Below are 19,080 nucleotides of genomic sequence, written 5' to 3'. Positions count from 1 at the left end.
AGTGGGTAACGGTGACAGAACGGGCACAGTACCCAAATGTGAGGCAGCAGGTGTGGTTGGTACCACGCCGGGTATTGTCTCAAAGCCTGGCATTTGTAGTCTTAAGGTAATTTTCTCTCTTTCTTTTCAAATGACAGTGCCTGTGAATTAAGTATATCTCAGATTGACAGCACTCTGCAGTATGTTTAGATTTGCAGGGTCATGCCCAAGCCTTGCTTCAGAATATGTGACTGTGAAGATCAAAATGACAGTTGTGTTTTCTTCTCTTTCTTAGCATTTTTTAAATCAGTGGAGCTGGAATTCCAGGTTCCTGGCTGCTACTGCCCATAGGATTTTTAGAATGGCCATAGAGCATTCAGATCTCATAGCAGAAATGAGTCTTCCTGAATATCAGTGTTGCTGAAGCCTAGGGACAATGATATAAAACTTTTTATAAAAAAAAAAAAATCAAAGATTAGGAGACCATAATGAGCTATTAAGACTGTATATTTATACAAATGCTATCATTTAAAAGAATTTTGATAAAATTACACTGTTTCCAGTTTTCAGGTGTGTGGAGCAGACATTATTTCTGGCATAACCTCATAAGTGCTACTTAGCCAGAGTGTGAGTTGAGCAGTGTTCATCTAGGGACTTGTTATTTTTAGGAGCTAACAGGGGTTGCTCTTGGTCATCTGAATGAATTTTTGTTTGTTGCAAACTGTACTGAAAGTTCAGATTCACTTCTTTGTATGGGTTTACATTAAAAATTCTGCTCAAGGCTGATGGAGCTCTTCATTAGGATACCTGGCAACTTTTCTTGGTCCCTGCATGATGGGAATCTAGGTATTAGATCTTTACACTGTAGATGTTTTCAATAGCAAAATGTATCCTAATTTTGTTCTAAAATAAGGATCTCGTGACAGAATGTGAGGTGTTTTGATGACGTTTGTAATATTTAAAGAAAGACTTCTATAAAGCTCACTGGCAGTTACCACATCTTTTCATGTTACCTCACCTTTCTAATTATCTCTCTTCATTAGGCAGTAAGTCTAATTAGAAGAATGATGCAGGTTTTCCAGGCAAATTCACTCTATTTTTCTATGTCTGTTTTAATGTAGCTGTGCTCTCCTACCTAATGTAGCATGAGGGTAGCTGCTGGCTGCTAACTCTGTGGATTCTGAGCTTTGGCACATCTGGAAGCTGAGCTCGTTGTTTACCCAATTCAGAGTAACTATTACTTACTAAATATATACCTTCCCTTGTAAACTACAGTTCTTAAAGAAAAGGAACCTAAATTTGCATGATGTTTATTGCAGCGAGTACTGATTTCACCTTTGCTTAAATGAAAAAAAATGCTGGCTTTACCCTTTGAATTTAAGAGTGGCAAGAAGCTCTGTAAGCTTCCAAACTCTTCCTCCTGTGAATCCTGTAAGTGATTCTATTCATTTTCACTAGTTTGATGTGAAATACATCCACAGTGACAACAGTGATGAATGCAGATACCAGAAGACCCTGTCCGTGTTATATTTTAAAACCTTATATACTTACAGAGATTTCAGGCACCTACAGATTTTATACCTGATAGAAAATTACCAGCAAAGTTTAATACTGCAGTAAAAGTAAATCCTGGGGATTTGCTGGAGCCTCCTGGAGTTTAAGCTATGAAGAATTATACTAAAATAGCCATGTTTCTTACAGCCTGTAAGAAAAATAATTGACAAAATAAGACCTACGATCTGAGACAATTTCTTTGCTAAGTTTTGCCTTTGCTTGTCTTATCTAACCTTTTCTTTCAAAGGAGAATCTGCTCTCCTTAAGTGGAATGTGCAGGATGTACTTCAGTTAATTCTCTTCTTTCAATGTGTCTCGGATTGAGGAGCTCTTTCCCTTCCCCACCAGGTTCTGTCATACATCTTTGCCTTCAGTCAGGAAAAATCTGCTTAGGGCTCCCCACTCGTGAGGGCAGTACCTCTGTGTCGGCCGGAGGGCTGAAGGCCAGGCTGGCATTCTCTCCACCCGAGGATGGTGATGTATCCCCAGCAACACTCCCACGTCTGCCGAACAGACAAGCTGTGTCAGAGACTGAAACGGGTAATGATTGATGCATACGAGGAGACTTTTGCGGGCTTTTGACCTCTGATGGGCAGTTGGGCCCATCCCTCCCTCCAGTGCTGAAGGTGTCAAGCCCTGAAAAGGCAGGAAGAGCCGAGTTTATCCCTCTGATGGCCCATCAAAGCCCATCCCCCCCTGCCAATCTTGGAAGGCGGGAACCAGGCCAGACACAGAAACTGCGCAGGCCCAGGGAGAGTTTGGAGGCTCGAGGCCCGGCCCGTGACAATAACCATGAGTATAATAACTCATAACTTCTTGGCGTGTGGGGGCTTCCCTCCTTCACCCCCGGCAGGTCAAGGCCACCACTTCAGCTGACAGACATGGAAGCGGCAACTACCAAGTGTCCTCGCTGGACCCGTGGGCGGTGACTATACACGTTTTTTCCACTCTCATCTTTTCTTTTTCCTTACTCTCCCTCACTCTTACCCTGTCTTTCTCTCCCCTATGCATTTTCTCCCCCGCCAAAGGTTATGTCACATTGTTATATGACAGCACCCAAACTGCTATCATACCTGTTGATACAGAATTGTTAAAATAAACCTTACCAATATATGTTTTCAGACACCGATTGGTGTTTCACTCTAATCCACCCCAAGGGAATTATTGATAAGAACCTGGGTTACCCCCCTCCCTTTCGTAACAGCGCGAAGCCATGTTTCACAATGGAGCCACGCAGCAGTGCAGGCTCTTTTTCAGCCTTTTCTTTATCACCCAAGGAGAACATGCCAGAAGGGACAGAGTGCTGTTGTGCTGTATAATAATGTGAGGTTCAAAGGCTGCAGCTTTGCACGTTTAGAGATTAAAGATAATATAACTGGAAATATAACAGTAGTACGTTCTGAATATTTAAAGTGCTGCGTAATAAAGAACATGCGAGGAGAGATTAATATTGTTAAAGGACTATGAATTACAGGCTATTTGATGATTTTATTCTCATTCCTGAGGGCTACGTTAGGTCAGGAGGAGCAGATGGAAACTTTTTGCTGGGACACAGTTACTTGACAGCTTCCTTCTGCATCATGTGAAGGCTCCATTGGCAGATTTTCTAATTTGCCAGGGAGATGTAGCTCCCTCTTCCGCCTTCTGCCTGCTTTTCCTACACTGTCTTACGGTGGCAGTGTTATGAATGTAATCTTTTCTAGTTTCTTCATCTTTAAGTGGTGTTTCCCAGCTGTCTTTCTCAATTTATAAGCAGCCTATTACTTTTAGCTGAGATGTAAAAGGGAATATTTACCAGGAGGAGTTCAGTCTTCTAACTGCTCTGCTCAGATGACTCCTTGCCTCCCATTCTTTCACTTTGGTCCCTGGCAGCTCAGGCACTCTTGGTGGAAATCAGCAGGTTTTCCATTAATTTTTCTTTGTTGATTCTATGTGTTGGATTGCAAACAACCTGACTGATCTTAACTGCGATGGGTATATGGGGGCTCTTAATCAAAGTGGCACTCGAGTGAAACTGAGGAAATGGGTTTCCTCTGGCTGCTCCTCTGAACTACAGGTCTCATGATGCAGAGGGATGAATTTTATCAAGTGACAGGATCATGGCCATGCAGATACACAGATGCCCCACCCAGGTCTCAGTTTGCCTCTGGTGTTATCAGGCTTTAAGCAATTTGTATCAGGATTCTGCTAAAAAACATCCAGCTAAAAATACCATAAGTAGCAATTATACATTTAAAGAAACCAATTTACATGCCGCAGATTGCTGTCTGTGGGTAATTATTCAGTCTAAAACAAATAACCTAGAGGTTGCAAATAACAATTTTGCTTAAAAAATAATAGCATGCATTATTTAATGTCTACATTTTTGTATTATGATAAAGTAAGAAATGGTCTAAATTCTCTTTGTTCTGTTGTACTAATTCTCAAAGAGAATGAGTTTCAAATTTCTTCCCTGGGAAGACTGGGGATTTGTATGCTGAATGTTGACCTGGATATACATATTTTTTAATCTGGGATTTATATACCTGTGAATATATATAATAGAAAGCCTGACAGACCCTTTAACTGTGGTGTCACTAATACATTGATATAATTTGTTACTTCAGCTAAGGTGTTTTGCCTCAAGAGGTGGAATACTTTTATATATGGAAAGGTCAGTTTTAATTAATAAGCTGTTTTCATCATTCAGGGCCAATATGAATTGCTTGTAACATTTGTGTGAAATAGTTTTCAATATAAAAATAAAACAAATTGAGCTTTATGTCACATTTATCATCCCCCATAACCCATTTAAATGTCAAAAAAATCACTACAGACCAAAAGTCTATTTCTAGAAGCCTTAGTAGCCCTATTTATCAGAGTGAAATAAGATATTATCATCCCATTATCCCATCACATGCCTTCTGCACTTGAAGACATATGCATTTCTTCTAGTTTTCTGTAACACTGAAAATAGTTTTTCTGTTGTAAAATATTTGTCCAAACAGTAAATGGTGAAGAAAATGCTGAACCAATATCAGAGGAATGAACAGGTAATTATATTAGCATGTATTTCTTTCACTATAAATGCATAATATAACATACAGTTATTAACTTTCTTGTACATTTCTCAAATGAAAAAACAATTAGTGTTCATCCTTCCCATTTTGGAAATGAATTTTTTTGCAGACTGCAATTTGTTAGTATAATTTTCCTGTAAAGGACAAAGCTTTCAATGTATATGCTACTGATATATTTTGACAAAAATCATACCATTGTATAGAACATTTGTGTCCTTATATATTTTATCATAAAATAAACTTCACATTTAAAAAAATTTCTTTATTTAAGTTCTTTCTGTGAGTTTTGTGTCCTAAGCAAGCGAGGCTCAGATATTCACATGCCTCTGTGGGTGAATGTCTCTTCCTTCTAATAATTCTAAAATTTCAAGTATGAGTTGGATTGAACCAGTCTCAAAGGTTCTAAGTTCATTTAAGATGCATAAAAATAGGCAGCAGGATGGAGGAAAAAGATCCCATTAATGCTGATAGCTGGGAAGATGCTTCTGAGGATTGTAATAAAATAAGAAGCTGGTGAGGAGTTCAATTCCAGGGAATCCGTGCAGGATTTAGGTACTAGAGAGCTCCCACCAAAAGAAGTGGCTCCAGCTGAATATCAGAGAGTGTTCAGCCACAGGTCATACCTGGGCAAGAAGCCAGGCTGTGTGGTTAGTTACTTAGGGGGACTTGAACATATGATGCCATTATTATATCCAAATTCTTAAATAGGCTTTGAAAAGAAAAGAGTTCATTTACTGGTGCATGTGTTAAATGGTGCAAATTTTATGCTCTGTAGAAATGTATGGGGTATTAGCCTTCTACTGGTTTTTATATATGTATTTTTTGGTTTATGCTCATGCCTTTTTTTTTTCCACTTTTACTGTGACAGGCAGTGCCACGGGAAGTGACGATATCATAGCAGGGAACGTGAGCAAGTACATTGTTCTCCCAGCTGCTTATTCTGGACAGCCTAAAAAAGGACATCTTATATTTGATGCCTGTTTTGAAAGTGGTAAGTATTCTCAGCATTATTTTGTGTTACCTAGTTGTCAATGTATTAACACTTTTAACTCTATCACTCGTCTTTGTATAAAGTGTCTTAATTCTGAGGAAGAGTTACATTAAATACTACTTAACAAAGTTATCTGATTCACTTCAGTCAATGACATAAAAGCAGACTGTTCAAATGTCAAATGGTAGTGAAGTTTGCTCTAACCTACAATGAACGTTTCAGCAGGTCCATCTTTAACCACATCTAGATACATTCTGTTGTTATATCCAGTATTTACAGACCACTAATCTAAGATGTATTTAAAATATGCTATTTTAAAATTTAATTTAGAAGTTTAGTGGGGCAATCGACGTCATAAAGCGCCAAGACCATCCTTGCATAGTGAGAAGATTTTACAAATGTGTATGTACTGTCTTTAAATGTATTTCTTTGTGTTTCTTGTGGCCTGATTCTGTACTGCTGAGGTTAATGGAAGTTCTACCTCTGATGTCAATAGAAGAAGAATTAAAATTTAGGAAGCTACTGGAAACCGAAAGAGAAATTATTTTTTATGAGAGTTATAGTTAGCGTAATAATTTAAAGAATAGTTGTAATCAGGTATGTTTATATGCATGTGGGGTATGTAGGTAAATATATATGTGAATATGTAGCATTGTATACATTTTTATGTTACATACATGTGTGCTTCCAGATTTTTAGCTTAGATCTATTATTAGTGGCTTTCAGACCTAGAGAACACTGTTAAACACCATATGTACAGAAGGCATTTGGCAGGATAAACTATAGTTTTCAGCATGGTTTATGTGAGAGGTGTTGGTAATGCCAAAACTGCTACAGTGTCTTGTAAAATGAGCTTTTTATGAAGAGTTACGTCCCTCAGGGTAGAACACTGGCTGCCAGTTCCTGGATAAATATTAAATTGAGTTATTTAAATCCTGTGATTATATTATGTAAAAAAAGTGCAAATGATGCAGTGAATAATAATGAGTATCTTCTTTTTAAGGTGTGTCTCTGGAGGTTCAGACAATAATATGTGTTTTTAAAAATACTTTGGGTGCTATTTCATGATAGCTGTATGGTATTTTGCATTTTGTATCAGGAAATGGCTTATGGAATGAATCAGTTGGCCAAGCTGAGAAATTTACTGTGCTAAGCTGCTCTGCAATGAAAAGGATCAGTAGCAACCATCAAATTATTTGTGAAGTAATGTGAATCCTTGCATGATGGTTTAATTCCAGTTTTTGAACAATGGAATTAATTACATTTTTCCATGAAAACATTTAATCAGTTCAAAGGTAACATTCATATTTTGTATACTCTGACAATAATAGCATGTGATAGAGGCAGGTGCTTTTGAAATACTCTGTTTATTTACATTGTAGCATGATGAGGCTCTGATGTTGCTTTGCATATTCACACACTTCCAAAATACAAATATGAATGAAATGAATACCTTCATTTACTTTCTTGTGATGATGATGTATTAGCAAGAATGAGAGTAATATTGTGTACACTTCATATGTAAATTCACTTTATCTTTTGTTATATGTCAGCCAGGTAATTGCTTAGAGTACTTTTACTGGTCAAAGCAAATTAACTGATTATTGGATAATTTATGAAATTGTTATTAATGTAAAAATCTGTCCCCTCCTGTTATCCAAACAACGGTATGCAGCATTTGTAAGGACTGCCTTGATGCTCTTTGAGTACCACCTTAAAATGGTGGTCCTTTTTCAAAGGACAGGTTATAAAACTGGTCCCACCTGGAGCATTGCACCCAGCTCTGGGGTCCCCACTGCAAGAAATACATGGACCTCAGGAGTCCAGAGGAGGCCACAAGGATGCTCTGAGGGCTGGAGCACCTCTGCTGTGGAGACAGGCAGGGAGAGCTGGGGCTGTTCAGCCTGGAGAGGAGAAGGCTCTGGGGAGACCTTGTTGTGGCCTCTCAGCATGGGATGGGGGACTGTAAGAAAGATAAAGATGCTTTACCAGGGCCTGTGGGGACAGGATGAGGAGCAGTGCTTTTAAACTGAGAGAGGGAAGACTGAGATGGCCTGTAAGGAAGAAATTGTTTACAGTGAGGGGGCAGACATTGGCACGGGTTGCCCAGAGAAGCTGTGGGTACCCTGTCCCTGGAAGTGTTCAAGGCCAGGCTGGATGGGGCTTTGAGCAACCTGGGATAGCAGAAGGTGTCACTGCCCATTGTAGGGGGATTGGAATGAGATGATCTTTAAGGTCCTTTCCAACCCAAACCATTCTATGATTCTAAAATAGAAGTTGTGTTAAATGTGATTCCATAAGTGGCTTTCCTTTCTTTGGCTGCATTCCTATTTTCTTGACAGATCTGGTTGATAGAACTGAACATTCCCTTCTAGACCTATTTTTCAATGACTATGATTTTATATTGTAGAAATGGAAGTGAATACCCTTCAGAATAGAAAAACATTACTAAGCTTGTAGAAATCAGGAAAAATATTATCACATACAGAAGAAATGCTATTTAATGGTTTCATTTTGGTAATGGCTATCATTATTGTATTAAAAAGTGTTGAAAAGTATGAATTTGTTTGAGACTGAGAGCTGTGTTTTATGCAGTCTGAAAACCAATATCCAGCTTGGTGTTTTGAAGTGTCTTGCTTTCAAAAAATCATAAAGAATAGAAATGAAATGGGGACTGGGATTTCTTTTTAGCCCACTCTGTTGTTGAGAAGCAAAATACCCTATTTTTGCCATTCCTGGCAGATGTTTATGTATCTTTTTCATAGACTTTTGGTGGGTTTCACTGAGAAAGCAGCAATCCATTCTAATGCTGCAATTTGCTCAGTGTAAGAAACATTTGCTTTCTATGTAGAAATGTTCTTACCAAAAAGGCATTAATTCTTGTCTAGTCCTATAGGCACAGAAAGCAGATTATTCCTTTCTTCTTTAACTTAATGGAAAGCTGCTATCATATCTTTCCTTGGCCTTTCCCTTCTCAGGTTAAATTACTGCTATTTTTTCCAGTGGTTCCTTAGTGCTCACATTTTCCAAATTTTCTATCATTCCTTATTTCCTCTGGCCTATCTCCAGCTGTTTTGTGCCTTTCTTGATTGGCAGTGGTCCAAGGTGAACATGATACTCAGATAAGATGGTGCCAATACCATGTGGAGTTTATTACATGACATGCCTTGCCATCTATTTACTTCTGCTTTTCACAATCTTTTTCACAATAGCATGGCACTGTTGACTTATAAAAAATTTGTGATCCCTTATCCTGTCCAGGTCCTTTTCAGAAGGAGAGCTGCCTAACCAGTTGGTGGCTTACACTTTACTCACCCTTAATGAATCTGTTACTGGTGAAAAAATCATCGCTGTAAAATAAAAATGAAGAATGGTGGCTGAACACTTTTATTAATAACAGACAGAGGAGTAAAGAAAAGAGAAAATTATCATCTTGCAAGTATGTCAGGAATTTGTGTTTCCAATAGCTAGTGTTCTGCCTGGAATCTTCCTTGTTATCTTTAATGCTCAAGAATATATACAGCCAAACCAAACTTTTTACATTGATTTATCATTAGCATAAAAGAAACTGATGACAATTCAGATTTGTTGCATACCACAACATAATTTTTGGATAATGTCAGTTTTCACAAGATTTAGTTTCAGGGAAAAATCGAAGCAGTTATCTATGCACAGAACAAATTTAAAGGAAATAAATGTCACATTTGAAATGTACACATTTGGTCAGTTGTAATTCTGTTTCCTAATATTCATTAAGGCATTAAATTATTAACACGGTTGCAATTTAGCAGCAATGCAGTACTGTACAAATGTTTGCCTCTCATCCTACCTGTTCTGGCAAAATGGGAATTTTCCCTCTGGGGAAAAGGATATATTCACTTCTGCTGTACAAAGAAGTCCTTACAGATTGAGCCAGGCCCAGATTTTGATATAAAACTGTTCTTCAGGGAATCTGTCGTCTCATACCAAGGTGAACTGGTATTTCAGATATTTTGTCTAAAGGACTTCAGAGTTTAGTTTAGGCAGCTGCCCCTACTGTCTTGTGTTGCCTTATTGTGTGTGATTTCTGGTGGCATCCATTTAGTCAGCAGCCTATTTTGTGTTGTGGCTAAGACTTGTTATTTGCTTAGTCATTTTTTCCTGTACAAGATGTTTTTGGAGATGATACCTCCAGTGCTGGAAGCCAGTTGTTTTTCTGGGAACTTACATATCTGCAGTAGCTTTGCTTCTGCGTGAGGTAACAGACTTTTAATTAATTAATTTTACATGATGCGCAAAAAGCTTTTTACATATATTTTGCAAAGGGAACAAAGAAAACATAAAAAAAAAAAATGTCTCAGCCCTTAAAAAAAACCCTCACCTTCTTTCTCATTGTGCACAATCTGTTTGCTGGGTGTAGCCACAAGTTGCCTTCCTGGCTCCATCCCAGGGGGATTTCCAGGTGGGCTCTAAATTCCTGTGGCTTTTGCCTGCCCAGGCTCTCGGTTTAGAGACCTGGCATATGAAAAGCTCGTGTTGGCACTGCCAGCTGGGCCTTCACTGCAGAAAAATGCAAGGCAAGCTCAAGTCTTGCTCCTTGTGTTTGGTGTGATCTGGGTTACCAGTCACCAGGGGGGTGTTGGTTGGTCACTCCGGCCTGTCCATCCGGGTGTATCCCAGTGCCTTCTGCCTCGCCCGTTCGGATGTCGCTGGGAACCAGGGAGGAAGCTGGAGTTAGGCTGGGATGTGTTGTGAGGATGGGGAAAAAAACCCCAAGCTCGACAGTTTCTGCTGCTTGTGGCTCAAATTGCTTGTTTTATAATTACTTTTGAGGATTGAAGGAGCAGTGTTGGCTCACAGAGGTTCGTAAATCTCAGCATTCACACTGTTAAATGCAAGGGCTTTTAATAAGGCATTGAAAATATATATTTTGGCTTGTTAGTCAACTATAATGCTGCTTAACTGTTAAAAAATACTGTGTTTCTTGAAATTAAAAATGAAGCTGCTGTCTGCTTTTATTCTCATTTCAACCAAAAAGTGGAACTCCGCCAAGAGTCATTAAATCTTCTATCCTTTGGATGAATTCTTATTTTTTTATGAAAAAAATGTTATGATTGGGTAATTTCTGTATTGTGGTTTATGTTCGAAAGGTTGTAATTAAAGTTTTGTAAAATTTTAGATTCAATCTCAATTACTGTAAACCTCATATTATTCTGTTAACTGCTGTACCACCACCTTGCAGTGAAAATTATTGACAAACATTAGTTTGGCTTTTCCAACAGCAGGTTCGTAAAATATTTTACATTAGAAACCTGATAAAAAATTCAGTGCTGATGGATTGCAAATTATATTAATCAGTTGGAAAAAGTTAAGATTTACAATGTATTAAGAGATCTCATATGACTGAGAAGTACCCTCGTATCATTTTTGTTAAGGTTTTAAATATCTTCCTATATTTCAAAAATAGGATAATGTACTTATAAAACACTTTGCACAACACTCAAAATTGCAGTAAGTGATTGTAATTCCGCTGATCTCATTGTAACCACTTACAGGCGTGAAATAGGCCATTGAGCTTTACCATGAAAGATATCTTTTGAACAAAAGCACAGATAATATAGGATGGATTGCCCTTTGGGAGTGCCTGTGTCCCAGTTGTTAAGACTTGGCGTGTAACTTTAGACAGCTAAAATTAGGGGAGATTAATCTTAGTTGTGATTAAGAAAATACTGTAAAGTTTGAGTTGCAAAACATTTCCTGAAACAGACATTTTTGTTTGTAAAGATTTAAAAATTAAAACTAAGATGATACAGAACATGATACTGTTAACATTATGCTCAAAGGAAAACTGAAATCCACCCTAGGAAATAGTTGAGTTTTGGCCATCTTAATATACAACTGTAATATGCTTCCAAAATTATGAAACAATCTGATCCTCTGTGTGCTTATGTTTAAGTGGACAGCAATACCCTTTTTCCCCTTGATTTCAGTGGCACTGCTACGGTATCCTAGAACAGGAATAAAGCAATACAGGCCAATATCATAATGGCGCATCACTAGAAATAAAAAAGTGCAAAAGCTGTTTAAAGCTGCTTTCTTCTAGTGTAAAAAATCTTTTGGTAGTAGACTGAACTGTGTTTTGGAGCAAAACCTAGTTGTTATTCCAAATTTTCTATCATGTGGGGCTGGAATCACTAAGTCAGGTAGAACTCTTGGCTTCCACTTCTGTAAGAATGCTCATCTGAAAAGCAGAACCAAAGGAATGAAAGTGGATGTGTTATTTCAGTAATGTCTGTTTTCCCCCTGCTTTTGTGGCAACAAGGTGTGTCCAATTAATGAAACACTTTAGTTATTTCCTTATTTGTTGACGGTAATTTATGCCATATTTCACAGAAAGGTATTAAGTGGTTATTGCTACCAGTGGGGATAATTTAGCAAATGTTTCCCATTTCTGAACATGTTTGTTCCCAGTTCAGAGCAGAGTTACTCTATCAGAGTATCGATACCTTTGGACTACTGCAAGTTAGAAGTCTCAAAAACCCTGAGAACAAAGGACTGCTTTTAATTTTTTGTGTGTTTTAATGATGACTCTAGGCATAGATTAATGGATGTAGCATGCACAGAGTGATATCAGTTAACATATATGACATTACTCAGATGTCTCAAGCTCCGGAAAAAGCATGTGAATGATTTATGGAATTGATATTAATCTCTTTCCAGTAAATGCATTACTAAAGTTACATGGGAAATTGATGTTACTGCTGTAATGCCAAATTAATTTCTTTCTTGCTAGGTCAGCATTGCAAATGGAACTAAATATTAACCTTTTAAATATCTAAACAGATACAATATGGAAGACTTTTACAAATGGGGGAGTGCTTGGTGTCGATGTGATACCAGCTAACACATATGGCATTAGTGAGGTATCATAACTTGGGGAAAATAGATATTAGTGACTTCTGGAGCTGATGAAAATGCAAGAAGTATTAGTGTAATAGCAAGAGTAAAGAATTAGGATGTTATTTGTAGTTATTGTGCTGATTATAATTTTCACAGTCAGTTTACCATCTGATTCTCTTGCTCCCTTCTTCAGGACCAAGCCTTTCCTCCCGCAGACAGGAGATGTTTGTGTCTCCTCAGCTGTATACAAGCACACTAAAGTGTTGATTTGCAGTTTGATTGACCTGAAAGGGACCAGAATAAGCCACTGGAAATGAAAACAGAAATGTCTGTGATCAGATAATTGTAAGTGCAGAGGAAATTTTCAATGGCCTCCGGATAAGAAACAGTCAAATAGAATAGGAATCCGTAGTAAGGAAAAGAGAAAACTGAGGAATAACATATTAGTGGTCGATAAAATCATGATTCTTAGTCAAAATGTCAGTGAATATGAAACAGTGGTTCCCTATGTGTTCTCTTTGTACAAAAACTAAGGGCTGTCAAATGAAACTAGCAGTTAACATGTGGAAAGCAAACAAAGGAGAACGGTTCCTCACATAGTGTTTAATTAAGCTGTGGAGCTTCTTCCTGCAGGACCTTGTGGGTGCTAAAAGTTGACATGTGTCATGCTTTCAAACACAAAAAACGACTGACAAGACCAGGAAAGAAAAATCGGTTGAGAGCTGAACACTGACACCATTTTTGGCTCAGAAGGTTCATAAATTGTGCATTCCAAATTGGGAATTATACTGGGAAGTGTCTTCAAATGATTGTTTTGTTTCCATGCTGTTCTCCAGGGATCCATTTCTGGCAGTTACTGAGCTGGACATTGATCTCACCTGATAGATACATCTGGTTGGCTGGTTAATCACTGTTAGTAGCTATGATAATATTCTATCCTTTTCTAAAAATAGATTGGAGGTTATTGTTGCAGGCCAAAATTAACATCATGCAAAACTATAGTTTGATCAGATAATAGGAAGGAAAATGTTAGAGTTATTGTTTCCATTCAAACTAATTTCCTTAGGAGGACAGTGGTTGAGGATGGTGTGCTGACATCAACAGTCGTCCAGAAACAACCTGATGTAGATCCATTCTTTAGATTTCCCACTGTACATTCCTGGTACTTACATTCCCATCAGTGTTTAAGGTGTTGGTGGGATTTTTGTGAGCTTGCTCTTGGACAGAGAAGGAATTAAAAAAAAACCCAAACAAACCCTCAACAACAAAGATACTTTATACAAAGATGGTTAAGTAATTTTTGACAATAAGCAAAAGGATTTTTGTATATACCAGGTTCTGAGATAAATTTTTCAGTTTCCATTTTTCTGGCTCTGCTCAAAATTTTCCATCTGGAAAAATGATAGAGGGAAATGCAAGAAAGAATAGCAATGTCCCTGCCAGTGTGAAGGAACATTACATTACACTGAACAAATATCCTTATCTGAATGTACAATCACTGAAATAAATGCAGCTGTGTTTATTTCAGCATAATCAGATATATTTGAATATAAAATCATTGACATAAATGCAGCTGTGTTTATTTCAAACTGCACATGTTAATATGAACATGAATGTGACATCAGTTAATCACTCAGGAATGTACAGAGGTATGTATATACAGGGACACAATAGAGGCCTGGGACAGTTGAAAGTGTAAAGAAAAAACTCTAGATTAGAGTTTGTGCTTTACCTAAAAATTTTTTTAACAGCATTGGAAGTCGCTGATGAGGAGATGCAAAATTCTTCTCATATAAAAGCCCTGAATTTGAATAAATCTGTGGTTGCTCTATAGAATAACAGGTGACCTCTGCCTCAGTTACTGACTAAGGAAATAATTGCTTTGAATAATTGCTTCTTAAAATAGAGAATCGTGTTAGTCTTGAGTGATTGGTAGGTTCAGGTCAGTCTCTTCTGATGGGCACAGTGCAGACCTTAACTTTACCTTGGGTTTTTATCTGATTTTGAGCCTTTAAAACAGCTGACAACCACCCTTCCAGAATTTCATCTTACTGGGCTCTCAAACCCAGGGGAAATGCAGTGTAGAGCAGTGCCAGTGGAAAAATTTTGGCACTGTTTATTTTGTCAGGGAGGCTTCTCCTTGCTATTTCCCCAAAGTAGTTCTTTGCCTTCACCGTCCTGTTTATATGCTTAACCTCTGCCTTTTTAAATCAGAACCCTTCAGAACTAGAAGAAATTGAAAAGTGTTCTTTATTCTGTTTATGCAGGTGGTACTATAGACTAGCACAGTGAATGGCTGTACTCAGAATAAAAGAGAAAGTGCCATCAGAACAGTAAATATTTTGGAGCTAAAAGGTATTGGAAAGGCTTTATGTTCGTCTGAGAGAACATTGAAATATTCTGCTTGACTAAATAGTGGTATTTTGTTCAGTTAGTTCAATAACCTGTAATATTATCCCCGTTTTGCAGAAGACAGTAGCACAAAAGACCTGGTTCTTGACTGCCTAGTGCCTTTTGTAGGGAATTTCAGCTGTGTGAAGTGAGTGCAAAATGGCTGAGAAATGTTGAGAGTGCTTTGCATCAGATCCCTGTGAGCCAAATGCTGAATGAAGTGTAGGAAATTTCATATCTTGTATTATGTCTCCTAGATTTGATCAAACAGTGATGCTAGGAAGAATAGGGGAACAGAAGGAGAGGGCTGAGTAATATTTCTTGTACTTCCTTCTCTGCTCCAGATACATGAACACCTTTCACGGAGTCCCGGAATGGATCAGGTTGGAAGGGACCACAGTGGGTCAGCTGGTGCCACCTCCCTGCTCCAGCAGGGTCATCCCAGAGCACATGGCACAGGGTTGCATCCAGGCAGCTCTTGAATACCTCCAGTGAGGGAGACTCCACACCCTCTCTGGGGAATCTGTTGCAGTGCATGGCACAGTAAAGAAGTTGTTCCTCATATTTGCCTGGAACTTCCTGTGCATGAGTTCCTGCCCATTGTCTCTTGCTTGGCAGCACTGAGAGGAGCCTGGTCCATCCTCTGACACCCCCCTTCAGATACTGATTGTTGAAGTCCCCTCTCAGTCATCTCTTCTTGAGGGTGAACAGGCCCAGCTCCCTCAGACTTCCCTCATAAATTGTAGCTATGTTTGATTGATTTTTTTCAGTGACTGTCACAGGCTGCCCACAGGGACTGTGGAGTCTCCATCCAAACCTGAGTAGATGCAGTATGGAGCAGCTTCTTCTGCTGACCCTGCTCTAGGACTAGACAATCCCCAAAGATCCCTTAGAGATCCCTTAGAAGATTAACACTTTCTTTTTTTCACCCCAGAAATTAGAATACACTTCAGATAGATTCTGCTCTTGTTTTTATATAAATAATTTTAAAATTCTTAACTGCCTGCTGTTACAAAGTTAACAAGCCAAATTAAGATCTTTGCTTGTTTGAGCTGCCACTAATGTAGGAAGAGACAAAACACTGTGAAATCCATAGTGGTCTGTACTTTTGAAAGAATACTGGTTGAAAAACATACTTCAGAAGAAGTGTTTCTGCATAAACAAAAAGTATTTGCATTCTTGAATGCAAATGGGTACTATCTGATTTTAGGAGAAAATATTTTACAGTATTTTGCTCAGCCTAACAGGAATTTGGATACAAGTTATTAGGTGGGAAACACATTGTTTTGGATACATGCAGAGCTTCATTTTGCATTTATTGATTCTGTTTAGTAACCTAATAGCCTGGTAGGTTCAGCCTTTAGCATGCTAATTTTGATTTAGTGTTTGTATTTCTGAAAACAAACTGGGAACAAACCATAAATTATCCAGTAGCTGTTCTTTAGACAGCTACTGGAATTCCAGGATCTACTACAGTAACATAATGTGAAGGTAAATTACCATACTATATTAAGGGTTATTATTATATTCTAACAATTTCTGATAGAATCACATCTCTGTTTCTCTCATTTTAAACTGTAGGATAGCTTTTTCATAAGAAGTATGATTTATTCTGTTTAAAAAAAAATTGGGTTTGTTTATTATTGCTACTGTACTATGTTATGAATAATTCATTTTTAGTAGCCTTTTTCTAAGATTGTAAATGAATGTCAAATTCCAGATGTGAAAAACTTTTAAGCCTTTTTTATAAATGCAGTATAAAATATAGAGAGCTAAAAAATAATGCATCTAGGTTTCTTTTTTCCTTTCAGTATTTTGGTGTTCAGCCTAAGAAATTATGTTCACAGTGAGTTTTTTAAACGATTGACTAATAATTTTTTTGGACACTCGTGTTCTTTTTTCTGCCTTTCTTCTTATTTGTAGTTTTTATTTACTTATGTTAAGGTCCAATTATATAATGCTTTACATATATATTTCGTATTACTCTTAAATTGTATAATGACGTATTTTCAATGCTCTCGTGAATATAAAATTGCAGGTATACCTGTGCTGGGCTGGCTGCCACTGGTGTAGGCACAGGCAGATTAGATTTCTTAGCAGTGTTAGCACAGCCCAAAACATCTCGAGACTGGATAAATACTGAGCTGGTGAGTTCACTCTTGAGTTTTGTGCTGTTACAGACACATTGCTGTCAGAATACTTTGTGTCTGAGCTGGGCTGTAGATGTGCTCCGCATTAAAAGCAAAGACAAGGAATGGGGCAGCGATGTTATGATCAATTTATGCTTTCATCTGAAAAATAAAAGCTGATAGCAAGTTGCAACTCGACTTTTGGTCATTACTGCGTGTATTTTCTGCGGTCCTTCCGTCCCAAATCTTCGTTCACGAAGCCTAGACATGAATTCTGTTTCAGTAGCTTGGGGATTGATCCATTCTCACTCATCCCAGACACTTGTCGTTACTTGATTGTCACTGTGTCATCCTACCCCTTAGTTCTCTTTCCTCTCTGCATTTGTGTAAATGTAATTGCTGAAGTATCTTCTTTTGTATGTTGAGAGAGTGCTGAGCCCCACTTCTTGAGCCTGTACGTTGAATGCTATATCAAATTAAACCTCGTTATTGTCATCTCTAGGACTCCATGTTATTGGCCTGCCATTAGCATTTGTTTTGTTTTTCATTATTCCCATCTGTGTGCTCTTCTTTATCCATTTGGATTTAGGCATCCATTTGTTTCCTTCCCTCATATTTGCATTTGCGTTTCCATCAGCAAACAGTTTTGTCCCTTTCATTTAAGTCATGGTTTTCCATTTTCACATGATTTCCTCTACAAGTATCCCTTCCTTGAAAGGTTTTCTTAAATCTGCCTTTCCAAAATTCCTCCTGTTTTTTATATATGTGTGTGTATATATATTTTACATATATATATATATATATGTAATATTTAAAGGAATTGAGGTTCTGATGTTTGGTGATAATTTATCCTTAATCAGTCTGCATGTTTTCTTGGACAGGGAATGTTTCTTACCCAAAGCTTCAACTTCAGCTGTGCCCTCCAAATATTTTCTACAGCACAGGGGGTCTGTGTTGACAGATGCCAAATCTTCAGTGCCTGGTCCAGGGCAGAAATCAGTGGAAAAAAATCTCTGCAAAACTACAATTTCTGTTGGCTTTGGGTGAGACCATAAACTTGTGAAATTTTTCTGTGAATTAGTAGTCACGTGGAAATGGGGCAAATATTCTGTTACTGGGTGGGTCTGGGGTCAGTGAGAGTGAATGCCAGCAGAAAGAGAACAGGTCAGATGGCAGGAAAAGAACATTCTGAGTGATTACCAGAAGTTCCATTCAAAGTGTCTGTCCAATATGTCTGCAGTATAATAATCATTATGGCATCTTGATGCTTCTTAGGATGTGAATACATGACTTCCAAGACCTCTAATTTTATTTTCTCTTTAGAATATTAGCCTGGTTAATAATAACTTAATGCTTACAGCCTTTTACTGCGGGAGATCACCATGTGCTTTAGCAGGTGCTTTTGTTTTCATTTTATAGTTTCAGAAATCTGAGGCTTGCAGAAGTTCAGAGCTTCAGTGCTATACAGTAGAATCCCCATTTGAAGCATTTTGACATTATCTTCTTTGAAGCACACTAATTGGATTTAAGCCCACACCTTTGATTACTCTTTAAAACCGAACAAAGTATGTGTCATCCTGAATCACGGTGGATAAGACGGACTTTCCTTTGTAGGGATGCTATTTTAGAGTCTGCCATGCTTCAACAGATATTAGGAATAATAGATACTATTTCAGATATAATGTAACAATAACTGATATTATTTCAGCAGTACAGGAAAACTTAAATACTGTTGGAAGAATTGTGCTAGGTTATCTCCTCTGAGTCAGACTAATGAAGAATGAACCAGCTGAGTAAAGAAAGAGGAGGGAGAACAAGTGTTATCTTTTGCAACCTATTCAGTATTGGCTGATTTAACCAAGATGAGGAGAAAAGCAATATTGTGTTCTTGACAGTACTGTAACAAGCTTTGTTAACTGATAATAATAACTGGAAGACATATGTTAAATTGTTGATTCATATGAGAAAGGAAGAATGCTGAAATCAGAAAATTGTAATTTGATAATTGTGATTTAGTCTTTTTTATCTACGTGGCTTCATAGTGATAGCAAATACAGGCTAGGATATTTTAACAAAATAAAATTCCGAAGTGTATGGA

General features: G+C 37.8%; 1 protein-coding gene across 4 annotated transcripts in view; it reads left to right on the top strand.

The window, feature by feature from the left end:
* LOC108492771 (BEN domain-containing protein 5-like) overlaps positions 1–19,080 on the top strand; it is a 922,669-nt gene that overhangs the window by 10,410 nt on the left and 893,179 nt on the right. For all 4 annotated transcript variants that reach the window (XM_017805436.1, XM_017805435.1, XM_017805434.1 and 1 more), the window contains exon 2: positions 5,461–5,583. In XM_017805436.1, the coding sequence (XP_017660925.1) occupies positions 5,461–5,583 (123 nt within the window). The remainder of the gene's footprint in view (positions 1–5,460; positions 5,584–19,080) is intronic.

This window comes from Lepidothrix coronata, unplaced genomic scaffold (assembly GCF_001604755.1).
Source record: "Lepidothrix coronata isolate B3197 unplaced genomic scaffold, Lepidothrix_coronata-1.0 Scaffold12, whole genome shotgun sequence".
NCBI classification, from domain to species: Eukaryota; Metazoa; Chordata; class Aves; order Passeriformes; family Pipridae; genus Lepidothrix; species Lepidothrix coronata.
Note: the sequence above shows the minus strand (reverse complement) of the source record. Positions and strands in the feature narration are given on the sequence as shown.